Source organism: Mustela lutreola, chromosome 8, assembly GCF_030435805.1.
Source record: "Mustela lutreola isolate mMusLut2 chromosome 8, mMusLut2.pri, whole genome shotgun sequence".
Lineage (NCBI taxonomy): Eukaryota > Metazoa > Chordata > Mammalia > Carnivora > Mustelidae > Mustela > Mustela lutreola.
Window position 1 is genome coordinate 11,445,162 of NC_081297.1, and position 24,152 is coordinate 11,469,313.

The window sequence follows — 24,152 nt, forward strand, 5'->3', positions numbered from 1 at the left end:
ATTTCACAATGGTAGAGGTATGAAACCAAATATCGTGTAAATGTTCATGGAAAATGAAATAGGAGAGAAATAATTGGCCAACTCCTGATTCTTTCACAATAACAAGACCAAATTTCCAATAGAATCTGATAATATTCCCTAGGAAGGCCTATGGTATTCATTACCAGTACCAAAAGAGGGCCCCCTCCCCAGGTTTAAACTAAGAATCACAGCAGGATATTTCCTACTTTGTGTCAAAAATAAAATTTTATCATTTGGCTGTTCCAGCGTGTAATTTGTGGAGGCACTGACAACATTTTCCTTTCTCAAATCCTCATCAACACACAGGTAAAATGCAGGCAATGTTATAATGCATTGCTCATTGGAATACCAAGTACAAGGAGGGCTATTAGCAGCAATAAAAAGATATTGAATATGAACCCCAGAAAAAGCACCCTTTATGGGCTAATGAGGATCCCCAACCATAAGATCTAACCTCTCATCCTCTGGAATTCACCCATAAAAATCATCACTAACAATAGCCTGCTGACCACTGTAACCACCTCACCATTGACCTCTAGGCTTGTAATTCACACTCCAACCACCAGGGACACACTTCTCAGCAGCAGAAGGGGACTTGCCCACTCCCGGTGGACCAATTCCTACAGTGATGGCAAAAAATCCCACCCCGGGGGAACCTGGGTGGCTCAGTGGGTTAAAGCCTCTGCCTTCAGCTCAGGTCATGATCCCAGAGTCCTGGGATCGAGCCCCACATTGGGCTCTCTGCTCAGCAGGGAGCCTGCTTCCCTTTCTCTTTCTGCCTGCCTCTCTGCCTACTTGTGATCTCTGTCTGTCAAATAAATAAATAAAATCTTAAACAACAAAAAAAATCCCACCCCTTGGAAATCTCAGCCATTAGGACAAAGTCACAGAAACCACACCCAGAACTCAATAAAGGACAGACATCTCATGAAGCAGAGACTGCAGATCACCACCACTCCCACGAAGTAGCTGTAGATCTGTCCCCTTCCCAGGATTACATGGGGCACCGCATTCTTCCAAGACTCCACCCTCAGAACAAAACCATGAATTGTCCTTGTCAGTCCTGTGCGCAGGCTCACAGTGAGCCCTGCAAAAGACAGACACCTTTTTGAGAGCATTCAGCCTCTCACACCTATCTTAGCAGATAGAGGGCACTCCTCTCTGCGACTTCCGTACCAACTAGAGAAGACTTGGAATAAGTCTTGCCAGACTATATGCAAAGGCATTTTCTTCATCTGCAAAATTATGGACGTTGAAACACCATGGATTCCCCGCACCTCTTTGAACATAGGTAAATTGGAGGTACTTGGCCAGAACTATTATCCCCAACTCCCTATACACACACCCTTCCCTTGTTTACTCTGGACCAGTTTCTATCCACTCTGCTCATTCTCAGCCATTGTCTCTGCAGAGTAGTACAGGAGTACCGAGGTGCTGGGACTGAGGTGCTAGGTGCTAAGTCAGCACCTTGGACCCAGTTACTATCAGAAATTAATATTTGTTTTATTAACAAATGCATCCCAGAAGATCTTGCCCCCATGGCCATTAGAAAAGTCATTACAACAGAGGTCCTAACAAACTGTGCCAAACTCCATGGCTCCAGGGATTGGCTCATCCATGGGCACGTGACCTGGTCCCAGCCAATGAGGTGGGAGAAACCTTGGGTCTCAGCCAGCAGAGCCAAGGATGGGGTGGTCCACCCAGGCCAGGGGATTTTCCATCACAACTGCAGAAGTGGCCTAGGTCAGTCCTGTGCCAGTGCCACAGAGGGCCCAGGAAGCCAGGTGCTCCATAACATTGGTGAGGGCTGAATCGGACTTGTCTTGAAGCCCACACATGCTAGATCCTCCGCTAGCTCAGGAGAACCCTAAATGCACTCATGGTCTTGGCCTGAACAAGACGACCATCTGTGGTATAGAACCTGCAAGATATATACCCACCAGGCAATGGAGACTTACTCAGCCAAACAATACCCACATGGAATTCAACCACAGACATCTTGTAGGAAGCTCAAGGCCTACAGAGAAATGTGGGGGAATTCCTGAGGCCTTAATTGTTGGCCAATCTCACAATCAGCTTTTTATCCTTTCAAGTGGAGGGGCCGGGGTCAGGCAGGATAGATCCCAGTGTGTTTCCACTCTGCCCCTGGAAAAGAAGAGTCATCTCCGCCATCATTCATCAAGTTGCAGATCTGGGGTGTGAGCAGCTACCACCCAGGGCCAAGTGGACCTCCCCCTGTCTTCTCTCAATCAAATGTGGCTGGAACATGAGTTCTAGATGGTCTGTGGCTGCTGTCAAGCCACAATGCAGGAGCGGGGTCATTGTCAGAGACACCACATGGACTGCAGCACCTAACAGAAAATCTTCACAGAAGACATCCCAGAAAAAGTCTGTGCCTATCCCTGGTCTCACAGATCCTAGGATCATGTCCCTTCTTTGAGTAGACCATAGCGCCTCTGGGTAAAATCTAATTTCTTCACCCCCAGAGGCAAGGACTTCCATCCTTTTAGCCAGAACTCCGTCTCCATCCTCCTCTACTGACGCCTGGAATGGCGCGTCTACCGGTCTGCAGCCCAGCGGGAATTCACTGTCATGTACATGGTAGTGATGCTCAGAAACGGGGCAGGGGGGGGTAAGTGTGAACTTGTGATTGTGAGCGCGTGTTTCCTCTTTGTTAGCCACAGTGTGTGAGGAGAATACAATAGAGTAGCATGCTTTCTGTCCCACAGGAATGGCTGGCCACACAATGTGGTTCCAGAATGATCTCAGAAGGAAGCCACCTTCAAGAACAAACTTCATCTGGGTGGACTCCCAAATCCCTTGTCCTGGACACTAGGTTCCACCAAGGCTCGTGGCACACAGGGGGACAGAGACTCCCCCTGCCCATCAGGATTTTGAAGGATGCCTGCTGTTCCAGGACAAAAGATCCCGAAACCATTCATCTGCCTGTCATTCAGCTAGGCATCTGGGAGAGAGATCTACTCCAAGCAGAAAGGACAGACCGAGAGACAACAAAGGACGGTCTCGTGTGACAAGTGCCAAGGCATGGAATACTCAGGAGGACTGGGGGTGTGCAGGTTTGGCCAAACCTGGGGGCAGGGCACCCTGGAATGCTCCAGGAGGATGATCACAGCGGTGTTACTACAGGGAATGCTCCAGAGGACTGGGGGTGTGCAGGGTTGGCCAGACCAGGGGCACAGGTCTGAGAATTATCCAGGAGGGTGTCACAGCTGTGCCCTTGTGTGGCTACATATGTCAGTGTGACCGGGAATTGGCCAGACTAGAAATGACAGGGTGGGCAAGGGGCGGTGTCCCTAAACTGTTTTCTGTAAGGCAAAAGTTTGGTAATGAGATTTCTTTCAGCACGGTTTCATGTCACACGCATCTGTGAGTCCCTAAAGCTGCTTGTGTAGAACATCAAGGACGTAGCTGGCCATTGCTTTTCAAGCCTGAGGTGCCAGGGGGGAAAGCACACTTGATATTTCTTTCTTTTCTTTCAGAGTAGGATGACTTTTCCTGCCTTCCTCTCCGACCTAAGCACAGGGAACAAAGGTAACACAGATCTACACTTGAAAGGGTGACAGAAATCTGCAAACCTACATTCTCCCAGGAGCTAAAGGTTCAGGACCAGGCTGACAGAAAGGGGAGGCAGATAGCAAGGAACCAAAGGAACACGTTATATGCCTGTGAGCTGGCCCACTTCTCTGTCTGTCGGAAGCGAGCCGTGCCTGACAGGAGGGAGTCACACCTGTGTCTGGTCCATCTGTTTGCTGTCCCTGAGCAGAACAGAGGATGTGCTGGGCTGGGTGTGGGTGCTAGGGGGTGGGGGTGGGGGTGGGGGGGAGATGGCCAGCTGGCTACAGATGCTGCCTGCCGAGGACCTGCAGGACCAGCTCCTGGTCCTTAGCTAAGATGAAACAATTCTTATGTTTAGTTGCCTATTTCCCGGGACAGGAAATGTACTCAGTGCTTTGGTATCTTCTCCCATGTTATTTTAAAAAAATAGGTAGGTAAGATAGACATACAAAAGGCTGTCCCTAGTTAATGTATGCAACTTGACCCTGACCCTAACCCTAATAGCTAGTTAAGATATACTCGATTTAGAAAATTGCTCATAAATTAGACGATGGTTTGTAGGAGCTAAAGAATTCAGGGTCCAACCTTCTTCTGTATTATTCTCCCTTGAATCTGGGAAGTTGGAACACATTGGGCCACGTGCTATCTGGAGAGTGGCCACACGGGGGCAACAGTGAGTAAACATTGGCGCAAACCCCACTACAAAGCCTATTCTTGTTCAGTGTTTACAGATCATTTTGGAGATTATGAAAAGTGTGACTTTGTTGAATTTTTTAAAAACAAAACTAATTCTTTCAACCTGTTAAAAATAGAAGACGCTTTCAAAAATCTCAGAGTTGGCGAGCAGATGAAGGCCCAGGAGCCTGGGAAAAGGCTATTACTATGGAATCTATTCAGGTTCCATATTCTAGAGCGCACACCCTGACGTTGGAACCCGTGACAAGTCTCCTGGTCCTTTCCTCCACCAGACACCCCCTACCACCTGACGACTCTGGCCTACTTCTTGGAATGCCCATTCCCTTTTCCAACCCCATCATTCACTTTCCCTGTCACTGCCATAGTACAGAGTACATTGAACTACATTTAAAGGTTTTTTGTCATGTTTGCCATGAAACTATACTTTGAATCATCAAGCCTGATTGGAATCACTTGAACCCACATGGCACCTTTCTGTTAGAGAAGGCTACCCTGCACCTCCTACAAAATGTTTCTAAGGAAGTACAAGTCCATCAGGGCTACAGTGTGAATGGAGGTATACAGCCTGCCTGGTAGTAGTCAGTAATCTAACACGGGTTGACCACCCCCACCAGTCTCACAAAACCTTCCTCTGTCCCCATGAATGTCGTAGTCTGCCCTCAGAAAACACCTCAGGAAACTAAGCTTTAAACTGAATGCTCTCTTCATGCTCTGGTTCAAATCTTGTCCAATCACAAGAGTATGAAAGTAGAAATCAGTCACAAGAAGAAAATGGGACACTCAAAAATATGTGGAAATTTAAGAACATGCTAGTAAATAATCAATGGTTAAAGAAGAAATCAAAAGAAAATTTAAAAGTACCTTGAGACAAATGAAAAAGAAAACCTATGAAAAGTTATGGGATGCGGGAAAAGTAGGTCTAAGGGGGAAGTTCATAGAAATTCAGGTCCTCATGAATCCCCCTGAAAGCTCTCCAACAACCAAACTAATTTTACATGGGAAAGAAGGGGGGTGGGGGGAAACGAGCAAAGCCCCAAATCAGTAGATATAAGGAAATAACAAAATGGAATGTAGAAATCCAATGGAGACTAAAAAGACAAAAGATCAATGAAAATATGAGCTGCCTTTTTGGAAAGATAAAACTGACAGACTTTTAGCTAGACTCACCAAGAAAGAGAGAGGGCTCAAATACAATCAGGAAAGAAAGATAATTGATTCCTGTCTTACATCAAAATCTTGGAAGAGAACACAGACACCAACCTCTTCGACCTTGGGCACTGCAACTTCTTACAAGACGTGACTCTAAAGACCAGGGAAACAAAAGCAAAAATGAACTACCAGGACTTCATCCAGATAAAAAGCTTCTGCACAGCAAAGGAAACAATGAACAAAGCTAAAATGCACCCGTACAGAATGGGAGAAGATATTTGCAGATGGCATTATAGATAAAGGTCTGGTATCCAAGATCTATAAAGAACTTCTCAGACTCAACACCCAAGAAACAAGGAATCCACTCAAGAGATGGGCAGAAGACAGGAAGAGACACTCTCCAAAGAAGACACACAAATGGCCGACAGACCATGATAAAACGCTTCACATCACTTGTCATCAGGGAATTCAAAACCACAATGAGATCCCACCTTCCAGCAGTTAGAATGACTAAACTTCACAAGACAGGAAACAACAAGGTGTTGGCAAGGATGCAGAGAAAGGGGAACCCTCTTACACTGCTGGTGGGAATGTAAGCCGGTGCAGCCACTCTGGAAAACAATGTGGAGATTCCTCAAATATGTTAAAAATAGAGCTACCTATGACCAGCAATTGCACTAATGGGTATTTACCCCCAAAGATACAGAAACAGTGAAAAGAAGGGGCACATGCACCCCAATAGTCATAGCAGCAATGGCCACAAGAGCCAAACTGTTGAAGGAGCTGAGATGTCCTTCAACAGACGAATGGATAAAGAAGATGTGGCACATACATACCATAGAATATTCCTTAGCCATTAGAAGGGTCGAATACCCACAATTTGCGTTGACATGGATGGAACTGGAGGGGATTATGCTAAATGAAATAAGTCAAGCAGAGAAAGACAATGATCATATGGTTTCACTCATCTGTGGAACACAAGAAATAGTGTGGAGGACCACTGGGGAAGGGAGGGAAAACTGAATGGGAAGAAATCAGAAAGGGAGACAAACCATGAGAGACTCTCTTTTTTTTTTTTTTTTTTTTAAGATTTTATTTATTTATTTGACAGAGAGAGATCACAAGTAAGCAGAGAGGCAGGCAGAGAGAGAGGAGGAAGCAGGCTCCCTGCCGAGCAGAGAGCCCGATGCGGGACTCGATCCCAGGACCCTGAGATCATGACCTGAGCCGAAGGCAGCGGCTTAACCCACTGAGCCACCCAGGCGCCCCAGAGAGACTCTTAATCATAGGAAACAAACTGGAGGAGAGGTAGGTTGAAGGGTAGGGTAACTGGGTGATGGGTATTAAGGAGGGGACATGTCGTGATGAGCCCTGGGTGTTATATGCAACTAATGAATCATTGACCATTACATCAAAAACTATACCTTGGCTAACTGAATTTAAATTAAAAAATTTTCTATTAGATTATAAGTCTACTTCTTATTTGAAAAAAAATATGAAAAACTAAAAAAAAAAAAAAAAGAAAGATGGTCTATTACAATGAATACCACAAAAATAAAAAACATTTAGAATACAAATGTAAAATAAGTAAAAATAAATAAATAATCTCACTGATAAGAAAGAAAGAAAACAGGCAAGCCAGCAATTAAGCGAGCTGGAGTCACCACACTCCAATTTCAAGCTAGATTACAAAGCTGTTATCTTCAAAACAGTATGGGACTGGCATAAAAACAAACACACATGTCAATGGAACACGAAAGAAAGCTCGGAAACTGGTAATCACAGTAATTTTGGCAAAGTTTATTCATTAGTATATTAAAAGTATATTTAAACTTAGCTCTGATAAAATTGTTAACTCTGAATGGGAATTAATAATATGGATGTCCTGCTCCAAAGTTTGTTTCCAATAAGTGCATTTTTTAAACATGCTGTTTTATATAAATACATATTTTAAAATACGGATGACTTAGAATCCACACTTTTAAGAGAAATTAAATTCACTTAATGAACCTACCACGGAAAAGGAAATGTAGGTATCCATCATCACAACTGAGAACATCACAAAAGAAGACTTGAGACACAATCTGGTATCTGATGGAAGAACAGAATACTGCTTACGTAGTTCTGCCCAAATGCTCAACCTGTTGAAAGCTATAGATCCAGCTACTTAATTTACAAAAACACAGATGTCAGAGAAAAGTCCTAACAAAGAACATGAAGACGTTGCCAAAGAAGCCCACACTGCATATATTCCGACAGAAAAACTATTTTCCCAACAAATAAACTGTAAGACAAGAAAGAAAGGAAGAGAGAAAGAAAGAAAAGAAAAGAAAGAAAGAGAAAGGGAGGAAGAAAGAAAGAAAGCAAGCTCAGAAACGAACCCCCACATGTATAGTCTTAACTTATGACACAGCAGCAGAAAACTCACAATGGGGAAAGGTCTGTCTCTTCAGGGAATGGTCCTGGGAAAACTGGACACTAAATGCAGAAGAACGTGACGGGGTCACATCTTACACCGCACACGCAATTCATGAATGGATGAATGACTTGAACGTATGAACTGAGTCCCTAAACCTCCAAGAAGAAAACACAGGTAGTAAATTTCTCGATACTGGTTTTGGGGAAGAGTGTCTTCCATCAGACACCAAAAGCAAAGGCAACAAAAGCAGAAATAAGCAAGTGGAAAGACATCAAGCTGAAGTTTCTGCATGACCAAAGCAGCTGTCCAACCTTTAAAAGACAACCTCCCCAATGAGAAAAAAAAAAAAAAATCTGCAAATCCTATGTGTGAGAAGAGGCTAATATCCAAAGTACACGAAACAGTCCTTCAAATCCAAACACAAACTGAAGAAAAACGGGGGAGAATATGTGAAGAGACACTTTCCAAAGATGGCATCCAGGTGGGCAACAGACCCCAAGAAAGTTGTTCAACATAATGAATCATTGTCAGGGAAACAGAAGTCAAAACCACAATCAGCTGTCGCCTCACAACAGTGGGAATGGCAATCATCCCAAAGACAGACACCCGGTGCAGTCAAGGGTGTGTGGACAAGGGGACCCTGTGCACTGTTGGTGGGAATGGGAATGGGCGCAGCCACTGGCGGAAACGCTATGGAGGTTCTGGGAAAAAAATGAATACAACCTCCACATGACCCAGTAGCTGCTCTACTGAGTACTTCTTTAGAGAACACAGAAACACTCCCTCCAAAAGAGAGATGCCTCCCATGTTCACGGCAGCAGTATTCACAATAACCAGACATGGACACATCGGCCTTGGGAGCATTATGCTAAGTCACTCAGACACAGCAAGATACACACCCGAGGCTCTCATGGACATCCCACATGGAATCAAAAAAGTACTGAGAACAGATGGGTGGTGGCCGATTCTGGGATGGTGGTGGGTAAGGGGAGACGGTGGTCCAAGGTGCCACGTTTGAGTGATACAATCCGCACGTCATGGAATGTTCTGTGCAGCATGGAGACGAAAGCTAACCCTGCAGGATGGGGTCCAGGCTCTCCCGCTACTTGAAAGTACAGTGTTCCTAGGAAACCTTTCACAGCAGAAATGGTGTGAACTGAAAAGGGTACGACCATTCATTTCTACAGAAAAATGAGTGAGCACGCTCAGACACCGAAAGTTCTTCTCTTTGGCTCTTCTTGGGCCTCAGGACACAACTTCCTCATGGAAGCCCAGAGGGAATGGAGAGAAAGCACAGCAGATGCTCACACAGCCAACGGAAAGTGCTGGTGGCTGGACGTGGAGAGCCAGGGCCCCGGAAGGAGCCGGTTGGGGTGCACACTGCCTCTGTGGTGGTTCCCCGCAAAACAGATGCTGAATGCGATGCCCACTTTTTGACTTTTTTCATAAGAGGGAAATCCTCTTCAGGTTTATTCTTGCTACCAAGGCTGTGTAATAACATAGATCTTTCCAAAAAGCCAAGTGTCTTACCATGAACTCTGAGAAAGGTGGGGGAGACTTGTATGTGAAAGTTGCTGAGGGGAGAAGTTCAGAGTTCTCCCGGACACAAACATCAGCAGGTTCACTGTGAGAGGCACCGTGTCAGCAGGTGGAACACAGACTACTTCCTTCCCCCAGAAACCTCCTTTTGCCTCGCTCGGGACAACCCACAAGAGCTGGGAGTTACCTCAGTTCCTCCTGTCTCCCACTCACAACATCAAACCCAAATCCTGTGAGCTCCATCTCCAGTAGGTACCGGAATAGCACCAACCCCTCCTTCCAAGGCTCCATGTCTGATCCACACTGGAGCTCATCTCTTGCCTGAGTTCCCGGAAAAGCTTCATCAATGACCTCCCTTGCTCATCCTCAAACCTGTGTCCTCTGTTCTCAACAGTGTAGCCAGGATGGCCCAGAGAAACAGGGTCCCCTGGGGTCACAGCCCTGCAATGGCTTTCTGTTACCCTATTGTCACCTCCCTGAGGTCATGTCCTAAGCTGTCTCCTGTGGTCACAGGGTTTTCTTGCTGCTCCTGGACATACCTGGTATACTCCTGCCCCAGGGCCTTTACATATGCTTTCTCTTCCATTTACATATGCTTTCTCTTCCATTTAGAAGGCTCTAGGTGTGATATCCCTCACGTTCTTTTGAACTTGACTCAAGCATCACCTTCTTAGTGAAGTCTCATCTGGCCCCTCTGTGACTAGCAAACACCACTGCCACCTCCCCTTCAGCACCCCAGCCCTGTCTCCTGCTTTCTATTTCCAAAGCAGTTATCACAGTCACCAGACCATCTCGGCAAGGGGGAAACGGAGCCCTACTCGGCTGGTTTCACCACTGACTCCCTCCCTCTGATTTCCTAGTCCAGTGCCCTGGGGGAAAGGGTGACCAGAGCTCTTGCACAGCCAGGAACCCCAGACAATGGGTCTCCCTATGGCACCATGAAGACCATCAGGAAAATGAACCATAAGAGGAATCCACTTGCACATGAAACCTGAAACCGGACACCTTCCTCCATTCCAGGGGAGCACATCTCCGTCCTCCCCTTGCCGGCTGTCCTCACCTGTGAAAGCTGAGCAGAGAAGCATCCCAGCATCCAAACCTCCCTCTGGCCAAGGTCCTGGGGAACAGACATCTGTTCTTGCACCAGCCACCTGCGACAGATGCCCGGCGTCCTCCTGTGCTGGGGCAGAATGTGCACCTGTCTTCTTTCCTGGGACATCATCTCAAGCCAGGCTTTGCCGCGCAGGTTTCAGGAAGGAGCCTGCCGCCGCAGCCGCCGCCGCCCAGGCTCCGTCTCAGTCTCATACGGGAGTCCCCGCGTGGAAGGAGAGCTCCGAGGAGACTACTGTGCCATGTGGCCTTGGAACCTCATGGCAGTTGAGATTTCAGTTCCAAATGAAAACTGGCCTCTTCTGCAGGGCACAGGAAAGGGGAGGATTTCTCAGGGGTGTGGCTCTGGAAGAAGTGCTTCTGCGGGCTGTATTCACAGACGCCAGGAGAGGACACCTGCGGCGCCTCGTCCGAGGAAGCGAGGGGCACGCTGGGCAAGAATCCAGAACGCTGCCTGTGAGCTGCTTCCCACCAAGCTGCCGAGACGAGGCTGGAGAACCCAACAGGAAGCCAGTTTCCTATCACATCTGCAGCAGGAGGGCTGGCTGGGGAGCAGGGCCCTGTCCCTGAAGCAAGCTGGCCTGTGTATCCAGAGCGAAGGCCACGGCCACGGCTCACAACTTCCCAGCTCTTAGCTGACTCCCCTGCCAGGCCCCTGGCACAAAGCTGCTCACAGAGAAGCCATCTCCAGCCTCGGAAATGTTCATCACCAGCTCTGGAATCCCTTGGGCTTGTCCACACTGGCACCCAGGTGTCCCTTCCAGAGCATTCCTCCAGTGCCCGAGGGTTTCCAGCCACCTTCAAGCTGCCCTTCAAAAGGCAGGAACAGGTCCGTTTAGGCAGACGGGCCGGTGACTCCGCGTGTGGGAAACTCAGACCACATCCTCCCTGAACACCAGGCTTCCAAGTCCAGGCTTCGAACCCTCGCTCACTGGGCACGGAGCACCACGTCAGCAGGAGCACGGCTCTCAAATCTCGAGTCTCCCATTCCTTCGAATCAGAAACCAAGCCCCAGGCACCACTCCATTTTCCCTTCGGAGAAGTACGGAAAAGGAGAAAATAAAGCCCTCGGTGGGCACAGCACTCTTCTATCCACATAGAACTCCGGGTTCCTTCTCATCCGGGCGGCCCCACGTTGCCCATACTAATGAGAGGCGCCACAAGTTCAGTCCTCATAGATATATCTGACCTTGTGTTTTTCCTTTAGATATCTGTATCTCCAAGTCAATGTCTAGATGGCTTTCTTAAAATAACAAGAATCATGATGATGTGGTCGCGTAAAGGTCGGGGTCTCCATAACCGGACAACACGGCTCTGGTTCAGCCAAGGATGAAGACACCACCTCTTCCCACGAAGCAAAGCCCACACCCTCCGGGATCCTGACAGGCCTCACGGATGATGGGTTCCTTTGCTCCCTGGAGCTGTCCAAGTGCAAAGGATGCAGGCACCCTCTAGGGTCGATTCTGTTTTCTTCATGAATTCCCCAGTTCAAGTCGCAAGTGATTCACTGGATCAGGTTTCAGAGCCCAGGATGGGCCACAAGGTGAGCAGCACCCGCCCTGGACCCCGGGGATGCCAGAGAAGGCTCACAGGGGCTTGTGTTCCATGGGGAGCACAGTGAGCTACTCCCCAGCCTCCTGGACAACCTACACTCCTCCATTTCTCCCCCTCACAAAGGTCAATTCTCATGAGACTTTTACCCAAATATTGTGAGATGTCAGGGAAATCTCGTGAGATCTCAGTCCGAATCTTGAGATATCTCAGTCCCAATCTCCAGAGAACTTAGGCAATTCTCACAAGATTTCTACCCAAATCTCAGGAATGAAGACGTAGATCAGACAAAGGGTGTTGGGCAGCAAAGCAAAGTTTATTGAGCGATTGTACAAAGTTCCTGGAGAGGGAGGGGGCCCAAGAGGGTTGTCATGGAGATTTTAAGTCTAGGGGTTTTGATGGGCTTGTTGGCAGGCTGTTTTTTTTTTTTTTTTTTTTTTTGTTTGTTTTTTAAAGATTTTTTTTTTTTTTTTTTTGACAGATAGAGATCACAGGTAGGCAGAGAGAGAGAGAGAGAAGGAGGCAGGTTCCCTGCCGAGGAGAGAGCCTGATGTGGGGCTTGATCCCAGGACCCCGGAACCATGACCTGAGCCGAAGGCAGAGGCTTTAACCCACTGAGCCACCCAGGCGCCCCTGTTTTTTTTTTTTTTTTTAAGATTTTATTTATTTATTTGACAGACAGAGATCACAAGTAGGCAGAGAGGCAGGCAGAGAGAGAGAGAGGAGGAAGCAGGATCCCTGCTGAGCAGAGAGCCAGATGCGGGGCTCGATCCAAGGACCCTGAGATCACGACCTGAGCCAAAGGCAGAGGCTTAACCCACTGAGCCACCCAGGTGCCACGGCGGGCTGTTTTAATCCGATTTACCCTCCGGAGCCCGTCACCCAATCAGGTTTTTGTCATCTACCCATCACGTGGGAAAGAAAAAGGTGGAGTGCTCCTTCCAAGGTGATATAAGATGCTTTTAAGGTCGTTTCCATTTATTTATTTATTTATTTATTTATTATTTAAAAATTATATTTTATTTATTTATTTATTTGACTGACGAGATCACAAGTAGGCAGACAGGCAGGCAGAGGTGGTGGGGAGCAGGCTCCCTGCTCAGCAGAGGGCCCCATGTGGGGCTCAATCCCAGGACCCTGAGATCATGACCTGAGCCCAAGGCAGAGGCTTTAACCCACTGAGCCACCCAGGCTCACCAAGGGTGGTTTCCTTTCAGGGCATAAGGCGGGGTGGGGCTTGTGTCTTGCCTGCCTTTCTTCCAGCTTCCCTTATTACCGACAGGCTAGCCCTGGACCGTCTGCCTCTGGACCCCTTTGAAATGGGAGAGAAATCAGCTTTCATCTCATGTAGGCCACCGCTGTTTCTAACTTTCTGATGTTAAGCCGCTGAATCTGATCTTAACCAATCCATTTGGGACTGTAAGCTGTTACCTCTGGGTTTCCTCGCTGGAGGATCATTGTCTCATCCTCCTGGGAGGCAGCGGGCTAAGCTGCACAGCGTGGACTTCAGGTTGGAACCCTGCTGTGCTGCTAGCCACATGCTGCCTGTATCTCCTCTTCTCTGTACCTGTGTGTCTTTCGAAAGGTGACCTGCATTAAATTCGTGCATACCACATACCTGTCGCACCACAGGGACCCAACAATGAGTCCACCACGATTCAGCACTCATCCCCGTGTTGAGCATTTTATTTTAAATACTCAAAAGAAACTCTAGGTAAATGCACACCAGAGTTCATTTCTCGACACGCTGACCCTGCGGTCATCTGTGGGGAAACACGGGTGGGGTTAGGTAAGGTTAAAAACAGCCTCAGAGAAGGCAGCGGAAGCGCAGGCTGGAGGGAAGTTGCCAGAAGGAGAAGCGAATGGAGTCTCCGTGTGACCTGGAACGTCCTCTCACTCAGAGCAGAGCTGGACTCTCCGCCTGAAACCAAACCAGAGGCCCACGGGACCTGGGAGGGCGAATGCCTCCCCCACCCCACCCCGTACCCCACGGAGCGGCTGTCCCCTGAAGGCTAAGCCCTGGGGTGAGCGACAGCATTTCCAGCGGGTGGGACACAAGCTGACCAGTGGGGGAAGATCTGTGTGTGGGGTAGAGGCAGGAAGGCCGAGTGAGCGGTGCGTCCCCGACATCGGCGTTGAAGACTCCACTTAAAGGACCCCGAGCAGGCCGATTGTGCGCAAAGCGCTCCCCACGGACACTGGAGATGAATGTTTTGGGCGGCCAGCCAGCGTCGTAAACGCCCTGTGCCCTGCTCTAACATAAGAAAAATAGGCTTGGGAGAATTCAACATTGTCTGTCTCTTGGCTGGTTCCGAAGTACGGCAAGGGGGTTAGAAGTAAGATCAGTTACTGGCAGGGGAAACGGACCACCCTGGTGAGCGAAATCGTGGCGGGGCCCCCTACCCCCGCAGGGACCCGGTCCGCGGGCCTCTGCAGAGGTAGTTTTCACATCAGTTTCCTCTTGGACTCTTCTGGCGGGGCAGAGACCCTACAGACTTCCAACTTTGCCCCCCAAAATAACTATATAATCTTAGAGTTGGAAGAGACCGGTTAATTGAGTTCAGTCCCGCTTTTCCACTTGCGAAGTGTTCCAGAGAGAGCAGGGGAGGCAGCCAGAGTCCCGGCTAGTTAATGCAGAGCCAGGCCCGGGATGGGTCCATCTTATAGCATTAATCTGGTCAAGGAACTTCTTTCTCAGTTTTATTTTCTTATGTGGATTCAATTACCAACCAGCTGGGAACAACTCTTACTTTAAAACCTGCATTTAACAGGATCTGAAATTTCAGACTCCTAAGAGGGCCTTGGAACCCTAGAGCACGGAGACCCATACACGTGGGGCGGAAGAACGAATGAGAACAGGTCTGCAGAAGCCAGTGGGGAGGAGAAAGAGCTGAAGCTGGATAGAAGGACCAAATCATTTTTTAAAACTCACAGACAACAGCTTCTAGGTTTCCTAGGCTACTGGAAACAAATCGAGAGCATGATGGGGTACGGAATTTGCATCTGTTTCCAGAACTAGGATACTAAAAATGAGGATCCCCGTAAGAGCACTAAGTCCTGGATTTGCAAACCTGCAAGCTTGCAGTCAAGCATTTCCCCCGTACCCTGTAAGATACAGGTCTAACTCCATGCTCCATCCATTGATGATCCAAAGTGTGGGCTTTTCTAGATGTTTGGTTCTTATATTCATGGAGTCGGAGAGGCAGATGGGGAAAACAGAGACCAGGGAAGGGACACAGCAGGGCCACATGGCTAACAATGGAGCCCAAATTCAAGCCCTGTCCCCAGACTGACTGTAGGTCTCTTTCCACCCTGTGGTGAGTCTTTTGCGGGAGATGCGAGGGGAGCTTAAACACCCAGGAAAAGCTCAGGAGACCAAGAGGCACTGGAAGTCTGTGGCCCGCCCATCCCTGTGTTGGGGAACCATCAGAGCGGCCACCGGCGCAGGGCCCAGCCCTGAAGGCTCATGGGGCAGCTCCTGCACCCACAGCCAAGGACAATGGGCAGAGGTACTTTCATGTAAAATGTTTATTTGGAATACTTATGCTACTGAGTGGGCCAACCGTCCGGAACTAGCAAGTCTTTCCATTGTGCAGAGAAACAAGAGCTCCCCAGGGACATTCATCTGGGCTCTGCTGGCATCATGACTTCTCCTCACCCATCTCCACCTCTCCTCATCTTAAGGCCTCTGGTGCTGCCTGATCTGGAGGCAGCGAGCCACAGCTGGTGACTGGGTGTGACCCGTCGTTGTGTCTCTTCCTGGGATCCTCTCTACCTGCCTCCTTCTGCCTTCGTGGTGCCCAAAGAAATGATGGGCACATACAGAGCTTCTGTGGGGTTCCAGGCCTTTGTGGTCACCACACTTGGGAAGGTATTTTTGGTTCTATTTTGTTTTTTTTTCTTCGAGATGCCTCTGTTTAGCTTTCCTGACAGGGCCGAGCTCGAGGGCTCAAATTTCAGCTGACCCAAGTGGAGAGTAACTCATTGATTTTTATAATCTGTAGGTTCCCGTTTTTCTCCCTGGCTAGGACATATGGTTTTCATTTCTAATTTCTGCCATATGCTTCTCAACTTGAACTTGCTTTTGTCTCTCTCTTGCTCCGTGACAGTGAGTGTCACATATGTGGGCCTTGCCACAGGGTGGGGTGAAGGGGAGAAGTCTCACCCCGCTGGCGGACCTGCAGCCCCCGCAGGCCGGGCTTCTGCACGGAGAAGGGGATGGATCACCTTATGGGGTGTTCTTCCTCCTCAACACCCCCCCGCCCCCATCAAGGCAGTGGGATGAACGGTTGGACAGTCTGCACTTGCCTTTGGGTTCAAGTTTCAGTCACTGAGCTGAGGCCACAGAACAAGGACCTCCCTGTCTTCTGTAATAAACACAACTACGACAGGGGCTCTCGAAAGTCAAAGCCAGGAATCTGCAGGCACTCTGCCCGCCTCTCCGCACTGCTGATGAACCCAAGGACTGTTTCAATGGGCAGCTGGCTAGACCATATTGACCTTTTGAAGAGGCCTCAATCGGGACTGTAGCCTTCCCTGATTTTTTTTTTTTTTTTTTTTTTTTTAAATAAAGTGTGAAGGCTGGAGACCTATTCTCTCTTTAACCTTTTTTTTTTTTTTTTTTTTTTTTTTAACCACACCCCTCCTTCTTTGCTTGGTGGGTCCCAGAGTGGGCCAGCCCACGCTCCTGGAACAGGACCTCCCACCATGCAGACTCTTAAAGGTCACTTGGAATCTGTCTCTTAAATCCTGTCCTGAGTAGCAACCCTCCTCCCACAAACAGATGTACAGAATCTGCAGTTACAAACGAAAGTAAAAACCAATGCGAAAATCCCCCAAGCCTGCAAGGCTGCAGCCGGAGACTCATCCTGTCCCTCGAGCACAGACAGATCTAGTAGAAAGTGGCCCGGACACGGTGGTAACTGGTCGTGAGAACTCAGGAAACCAGGAGGGCTGCTCTGAGCCCAGCTCTTTAGAGAGTGGGAGCTCGGCTGTACTGGTCACTTTCCAAGAGCTGCTAACCTGACACTTAATTGTGTCCTACTTCACCAAACAAAACAAAGCAAAACAGCCAAGACACACAAACACAGTCTTTGTGGCGAGGGTCAAAGATGAAATGGAGGCTTCATCCTATTCTCCATCAGTCCTTTCTGCTGAGAGCTGGGAAGTAGTCATGTCAGCAGCAGGTCGGCTGTACCCTTCCTCCTCAGAAGCCCGAAGCCAACCCGCCACCGGGGTCTGTCATCCTGCTGCTGTAAAACGTGGTCAGGGTCGAGCTCCAGAGTCATCTGAGTTCACACACTAGAACTTCCATTAACCACCACACTTCAACCAACAGTCACATAGAAAAGGTTTGACTTAGAAACTGCACTCAGATCAAGACCTTCACCTATGATTCTAGTAAGGAAACCAGGATCTCAGAGAGCAGATACGTTTTCAGGGACTTTTAAAGAATTCCATGTGACAAGTGACACGGACAAACGTTCTGCAGATGTAGCAGGAGCGGTGCCCCTTGCGCGGGCAGCTTCCTGCGGCCTGCAGGGACCTAAGGTTGAAAATGGTATAATGAAGATACTTGGTTTTTTGGTAATTTCAAAATTTCCTTCAAAGCAAGCCAGTTAGAGAGCTCTATTACCAACCTGTTTTCCCTTCTCTTGTAAATCAAAAAGTACAAATACATTTCATGTGCAATTCCTCATGTAACATTGAGTCCGAATGGCCAAAGGTAGAAATTTAATTATAGTGAGCCCCAAATAGGAAACACCAACAGTTAGCATATGTAGGAGAAAAACAATGACAAACACAAAATATGAGAACTTTTTTTTTTCCAGCCACAAATAATAATGGAGAATTATAAAAGCATGAGAAGTAGTAATAATAAAAGAATAATTAGCATTAAGTTCAAAACTTCTTGGGAAAGCTATTTTGGATTAGAGAATGTATTATTTACCTCAGAGTGTGCAGGCTTAAAAGTCAAATTGTCAAAGTTATCCCCCCCTCAACACACACACCACATGATGTATATACAGGCTGGAATCTAGAAATTAAGGTTCAAAGTATAAATATTGATAATTTCAACTGAATTCAGAATGGTTTCAGAAAGATGGTACAATTTAGGATAGAAACTGAAAGGGTATCCTATTTTGCTTTGTGATCTATGTAGGTTACCCTGTTTTTTCTCTTCAGGATCCTTTTCTTTCTCCTAAGGAATAAGCTAAAATTTAGTTATTTTCATTAAAAGAACTTCTTAGATGCGATCAACAAATTCTAGAGGAAGTCAGGACAGAGTTCACAGACATGTGTAAGTGCATGCATGTGTGTCCGTGTGTAGGTCCGTCTACAAATACCTTCTCCCATGTGCAGCGGAAGGAGGGAGGCACGCCCCCACGAAGACCTCCAGGTCGCCACCCTTGTTTGATTCTACAGATCACTTGAGTGATTTGTAACAGACTGACCTCTTCCCCATTAAATGTTTCTTAGGAAAAGGTTCCCGCCATTCCAAATGCTGAGACTTGGCCCATCTCATGTGCTGGGAAAGCAAGAGCCTACTCCAGCTTTTCACCAGAGCCAAAATCTGGAAGGAAGTAAGAGTAAGAACCAAGAGTGCAGATAAGTGTATTTGAAATGACTGTTCAGTATGACTTCGATTCTGTGTGGTTTATTACAGTCCAAAGACATGAAGTTCTTATGAAATAAAGTCATATGGTACAGATAAAAACAGGCCAGTCAGAGTTGTTTTGCGGGCCAAACTGCGGACCACCCAACAGTTCACATTTTAGGAATTTGAAACGTCTAAAAATAGATAAGGTGGTTTCTCAAAGAAAAAGAGAGAGAGAAAGAAATAGGGAGAGAGAGAGTAAGACGGAAGGAAAGAAAAGCGAGGGAAAGAGGCAGGAAAGCAACAAGAAACCGCTGAGGAAGTGTGAGCTCACAAGATGCCTTACTTGGAAAGAAGGGGCAAATGCATAAAAATGCCACGTTTGTGCAGGCTACGGCGACAGTAAACACAGTTGGATACACAGGCCTCGTAGTAATTTTGTAATGGCATATATATAACGTCTCTGGCGCTTCTAAAAAATATGCAGAGACTAATAATTAAGGATCATTCTAGACAAAAATACAATATATGGTAACGGGGCAGGGGGGTGGGGAGTAGGAGGAAAGTCTGGTCTCAGGGAAGAGCCCCACAGACATTCTGAAATGAAGCTGTTTTTTGGTAATTCTAGTGGATATGGCAGCAAAAATAGCTGTAAGGGTGTTGGCTGGTTGTGAGCAAGTTATTTTCAAATATCACCTTACAGCTACATTTGCAAAAGCGTCTTTGTGAAAAGTTCATTTTGTTAACCCTGTAAAATGTCTATACGGACATCTCTTTCTGAGACAAAAGGAAAGGAGCTGGGCCGTGAAGAGGTAAGGGATGTGTGCTTTAAAACAGACATGAACCCCTTCTGGGCTCCTCTCACACAAAGGGACACAGATTCTTAAATAAAATAATACTTCCTTAAAAATCTGCCACCTCACAACTGTTTACATCATAGAAAAATAGCATTTTTTGGTAAAAAGAAATATAGTTACTTTGTTAAAATGGTCTATTTTAAACCAGCAATTATTTTTCATATAAAGAATTTCTGAACATCCATACAGAACATAAAAATAGATAATACTGAGGGCAAAGCAGACGATGGCGTGTTTGCGAATGATCAAAGTATTTCATCGCCAGATAAAATAATACTCTGAGTACATTATGGTACAAGTTTTAATCTTTTAGGAACTTAAAAAGATATTGCTTTTATTCTCTAATGGCAAGTTACTTATAAATAGAGTTACTTGCAGCAGCAGAAGGCCAGACTGATTAGAAACGGGTCGTATATACTCATCCATTTCCCCTCAACTCAAAGTGCTGGAACGCCAGGCAGCTGGCCCAAGTCCCAAACTCCTTAGCGTGAGCAGGGATGACAGGCCGTAGAGATGCAGAGGGGGTTTATGACATTCACAGTCCTTTCAAAATCATTCACGTCTGAATTTTCACATAGAACCAGATTAACACCAAACTATTTACCAGCTTGGCGAAGTCCATCATTACGGAGAGTTTGTGTGGCTCCTTTCTAAATACAGGTATTAACTCTTCATATTATGAAAACAGATGGTTTCAACGGACTACTGCTTTATTTCCACAAAGTGACTCTGGAGGGACGAGGAGTTTCTCGGTGGCAGTGGGAGAGGCTGTGACCGCATACTACAGGTCAGCGGGCTCCAGCCAACACGGGGGTGAGACGGGCCGGCAGGCCAGACGACACCCCGTGAGGAAACTCTAGCAATCTCGGACTTCACTGGCATCTCCTCACACCCTCTCCACTCTGCTAGGGTCATAGGAATCTGAAAAAGCAAAAGCAAAAAAAAAAAAAAAAAAAGGCAAAAAAAGTATTAGTGGTATATTCAATTAGTGTGTTTTCTGTTTAATCCTCAGACCACAAATAAGTATGTTGAAGGAACAAAGATCCACAAGTGTAAAGTGAATGCTTAGATATTTAAACAACATTGATTTCACTGAGGATTAAGAAACTATCATTAAAAGACTATTTTAAAAGGACACGTGTGATCATTACCTAATCACAGATGGAAACATGGGAGTTGCTTAATTTTTGAAAGTCCTTTCCTATTGTCCACAGTGGAACAGAAGGACATCGGGAACTTGACACACGACACTGGTAAACCTGCAGGGCTACGTCTGGCTGACACTCAGGAGTTTTTTCTTTTTCTTTCTCTCTCTTTTTGTAAATTACAACTCTAATGAAATCTTGCTTTAAAAAAATGCATCCTTGGTGGGGGCGCCAGGGTGGCTCAGTTGGTAAAGCGTCTGTCTGCCTTCGGCTCAGGTCATGATCCCAGGGTCGCTGCGGATGGAGACCCACATCGGGTTCCCCGCTCAGCCGGGGGTCTGCTTCTTGCTCTCCATCTACCCCTCCCCCCACTGCTTGTGCTCTCTCTCTCTCTCTCCCACATAAGTAAATAAAATCTTTTAAAAAAAGCATCTTTTTAATCAAATGCAAGCTTGGGGACCCTGAAATCCTGACTGCCTGGCCGACAGCGAGAAGCCTCCTATCCCCGACCACCACCAGCCAGCAGACAGGCCTAGGATGGACTCGTGACTGGTAACACCCTCTTCCAGGCCTTCCCACATACCCAGGTGTAGGAGCCTGGGCCACCACGCTGACCCATGCCACAGCCCACACTGGAAAATCCCAAACTGGGCCCAAGTGAGCGGGGTTTCCAAAACGGGACCCCATACACAAGGTCATGCGGTCGGAGGGCTGAGGCCTCCTCATCCGAACCCCTCTGGACTCACAGATCTCTGCGACCCGGGTCAGCCTCGAGCTCAACTGTGGGCCTCCTACAGGCAGAATTTCCCACCAGAGCAGATCACAGGTGTCCTGACTGTTTAAGAGAAGACGCCTAACGGAATCTAGAAGGACTGGCAGAACTTGGTAGTTACAAACACTACTGCAAAACGGTCTCTGCTCTGATCCGTCTGGGCCACTGGCCCTGACAAAAGCCATTGAGATCCTTCCCAATTTCTCCAGCAGCAAGACACTCTGCTGTGCTTCCTCACACCATCTCAACTCCGTCACGACCGGGCTCCGATCCCTCTGCGACCGTGACAGCGAAGGCCATGCGGACAGCGCACCCGCTCGGCCTCCAACACCGTGTGCTGCACCAGTGCCCGCGCAGCCACAAGCAGGCGGGGTGCAGGCTGGTCTGCTCCTTCACATCTCTGACACTTGGCCACGTGGCATGTGACGACACAGGCTTCGGACAGCTAGGCCCGCATCTCTGTGCTCCGTCAGCCTCCCGGGTGTGGATTCCGAGGGTGACCCACTTGGAGCAAAAACCTCTTTTTCTCCTGGAAAATGGGGTGGGCGGTCCTAACGGAGGACGCCGTGGGTGGGGCGCATTTTCAGAGGCCAGAGGCAGAGAAGGGGTTGAGCATCTAGAGAACATCTAGGTCCATACATGGGGCATGGGGCGGCACCACAACAGGCCTGCACCCCAGGGCCCCGCTGCCGAAGCTCGCTGCCTGGAGCCAGGCAGCTGGGAAGAGCTCTGTAGGACAACAGGCTCCTTCTGTGGATCCGGGAGGACCGTAACCCATAACCTCATGTTAAATTTTTCTAGAAGTTGTGTTAAAGCAAGTAAAAGGAACAGGTAAAATTAACTTCAATAATATATCTTATTTTGCCAAAGAGACCCAAATTATTATCATTTCAACAGGTAACCAATATAAAAATTGAGAAATCCCCCAAAAATGTTTAGACTAAGTCTTTGAACCCTGGTGTGTAGTTTCCACTTGTAGCCTGCTGTAGCCTCATCCTCGCTGAGCAGAAAGCCTGATGCGGGGCTCAATCCCAGGACCCTGGGATCATGACCTGAGCAGAAGGCAGAGGCTTTAACCCACTGAGCCACCCAGGTGCCCCAAAAGGACCACCTTTAAATTGCAATAAAGGTACTTTATGATACAATGGGTACTATGACACCACACAGATCACGAAGTTCTAGAAGGGCGCATGTGTGTACGCTGGGCAGGGGAATGTCTCAGATATCCGTGACATAAACTTATTTTAAAATTCCAAGACAGGGGTGCCTGGGTGGCTGAGTGGGTTAAAGCCTCTGCCATCAGCTCAGGTCATGATCTCAGGGTCCTGGGATTGAGCCCCGCATCAGGCTCTCTGCTCAGCAGGGAGCCTGCTTCCTCCTCTCTCTCTGCCTACTTGTGATCTCTGTCTGTCAAATATATAAATACAAAAAAATCTTTAAAGTTCCAGGACAAACTCTGAATCGGAGTGGGCCGTGAACCCGGGCGCAGTGAAGGGGCTCCTGCCCACTGGGACGCTGGGAACGGGGGTGGGAACGGGCACTGAGATGATGATTCCTGTGTGCAGAATGATGAAATACACCAAGAGGAAAACAAAACCCAAGAGTTTATCAGCCAAAAAAGCAATGAGACTTTATATTAACTTGCGAAGCCACAATAAGGGAAAAAGGTAACGTGTCTCCAAGTTCGACCATCTAGATTATATGATCTGCATTCCTCTCAGAATGAGTTTGAACGCCTGGTGACTGTCATGTGAGGGGCCGTGGAGGTTCATCTGAGCCCCGGCGCATGGATGAAACCTCATGGGGTCCTGCTATGTAATTATTTAATCGTGCCAGAGTGAGCTGTGTGGCACCCCAGGAGACTTTAGATCTGGGGTCATTTTATTATGTGCTAAGAAATGCATCAAATGGAGAGGGAAAAAAATTCTAGTGATTTTCAGTAACTATTGTTTTAAAAAAAAAAAGGTCTCGCAGAGCTGTTTCTAAGGGCTGGCCAACATAAACCTGGCATTATCTACATGTTTTCAGATAGCTGTCCTACCTGTACTCGCGTGCCAAACGATCGAGCTGAGGCGGGAGGGAGTGCCTCACTGAACTAGCTGTTTTATGTTATAAAATCCTCCCTGAAATACGTGGGCTGTGTACAAGACACAGAAACCTGGACAAACTGGCATTTATTATTGTAACAGGATTTGTCTCGTTTTAAAATCCTTACAGTTCTTAGGATGAGGCAGGACCGAGAGAGAAACTCATTTTAACTCACGCTTAAGAGCACGTGGGCATATTTTGGGTGGGGGAGGAGGGAGCAGGAGAGGAATTAGGTAGAAACCCCATAAATCCCAACAACTCAAAAAATGGGCCACGTAACACCTTCTTCCATCACTGGGGCAAGAGTTGCACATCCTTACTGTTGTCTTTCTTGGCAAAGACCAAACTGGTCCAGTCGGATGACCCAAGAGGGCCCCGACCAATGGGTTATTTCCAACATGTATTTTGTGGAAGCAACAGAATAGCACTCACTAATGTTCCTTACAATCATACTGTATTTGTGGGAAAATGTAAAAAGTGCCATGGGCAAGTTCTGTGGAACAAAAATTCTGGACATTTCTAGCTGAGGAATCCTGTTTTCAGGATTGAAATCCTGATTTCAAAGTAAGAAAGAGAGAAGGGGCGGGGGTGGAGCCTGACCCCACAGTGAGAGACCAGAGGGCCTGGCTCA

The 24,152-nt window shown here is 47.5% G+C and overlaps 1 protein-coding gene across 3 annotated transcripts in view; it reads right to left on the reverse strand.

The window, feature by feature from the left end:
* Positions 1–17,777: 17,777 nt before the first annotated feature.
* JCAD (junctional cadherin 5 associated) overlaps positions 17,778–24,152 on the reverse strand; it is a 38,301-nt gene continuing 31,926 nt past the window's right edge. For all 3 annotated transcript variants that reach the window (XM_059183802.1, XM_059183801.1, XM_059183803.1), the window contains one exon: positions 17,778–20,437. In XM_059183802.1, coding sequence (XP_059039785.1) covers positions 20,403–20,437 — 35 coding nt within the window. In that variant the 3' untranslated portion in view covers positions 17,778–20,402. The remainder of the gene's footprint in view (positions 20,438–24,152) is intronic.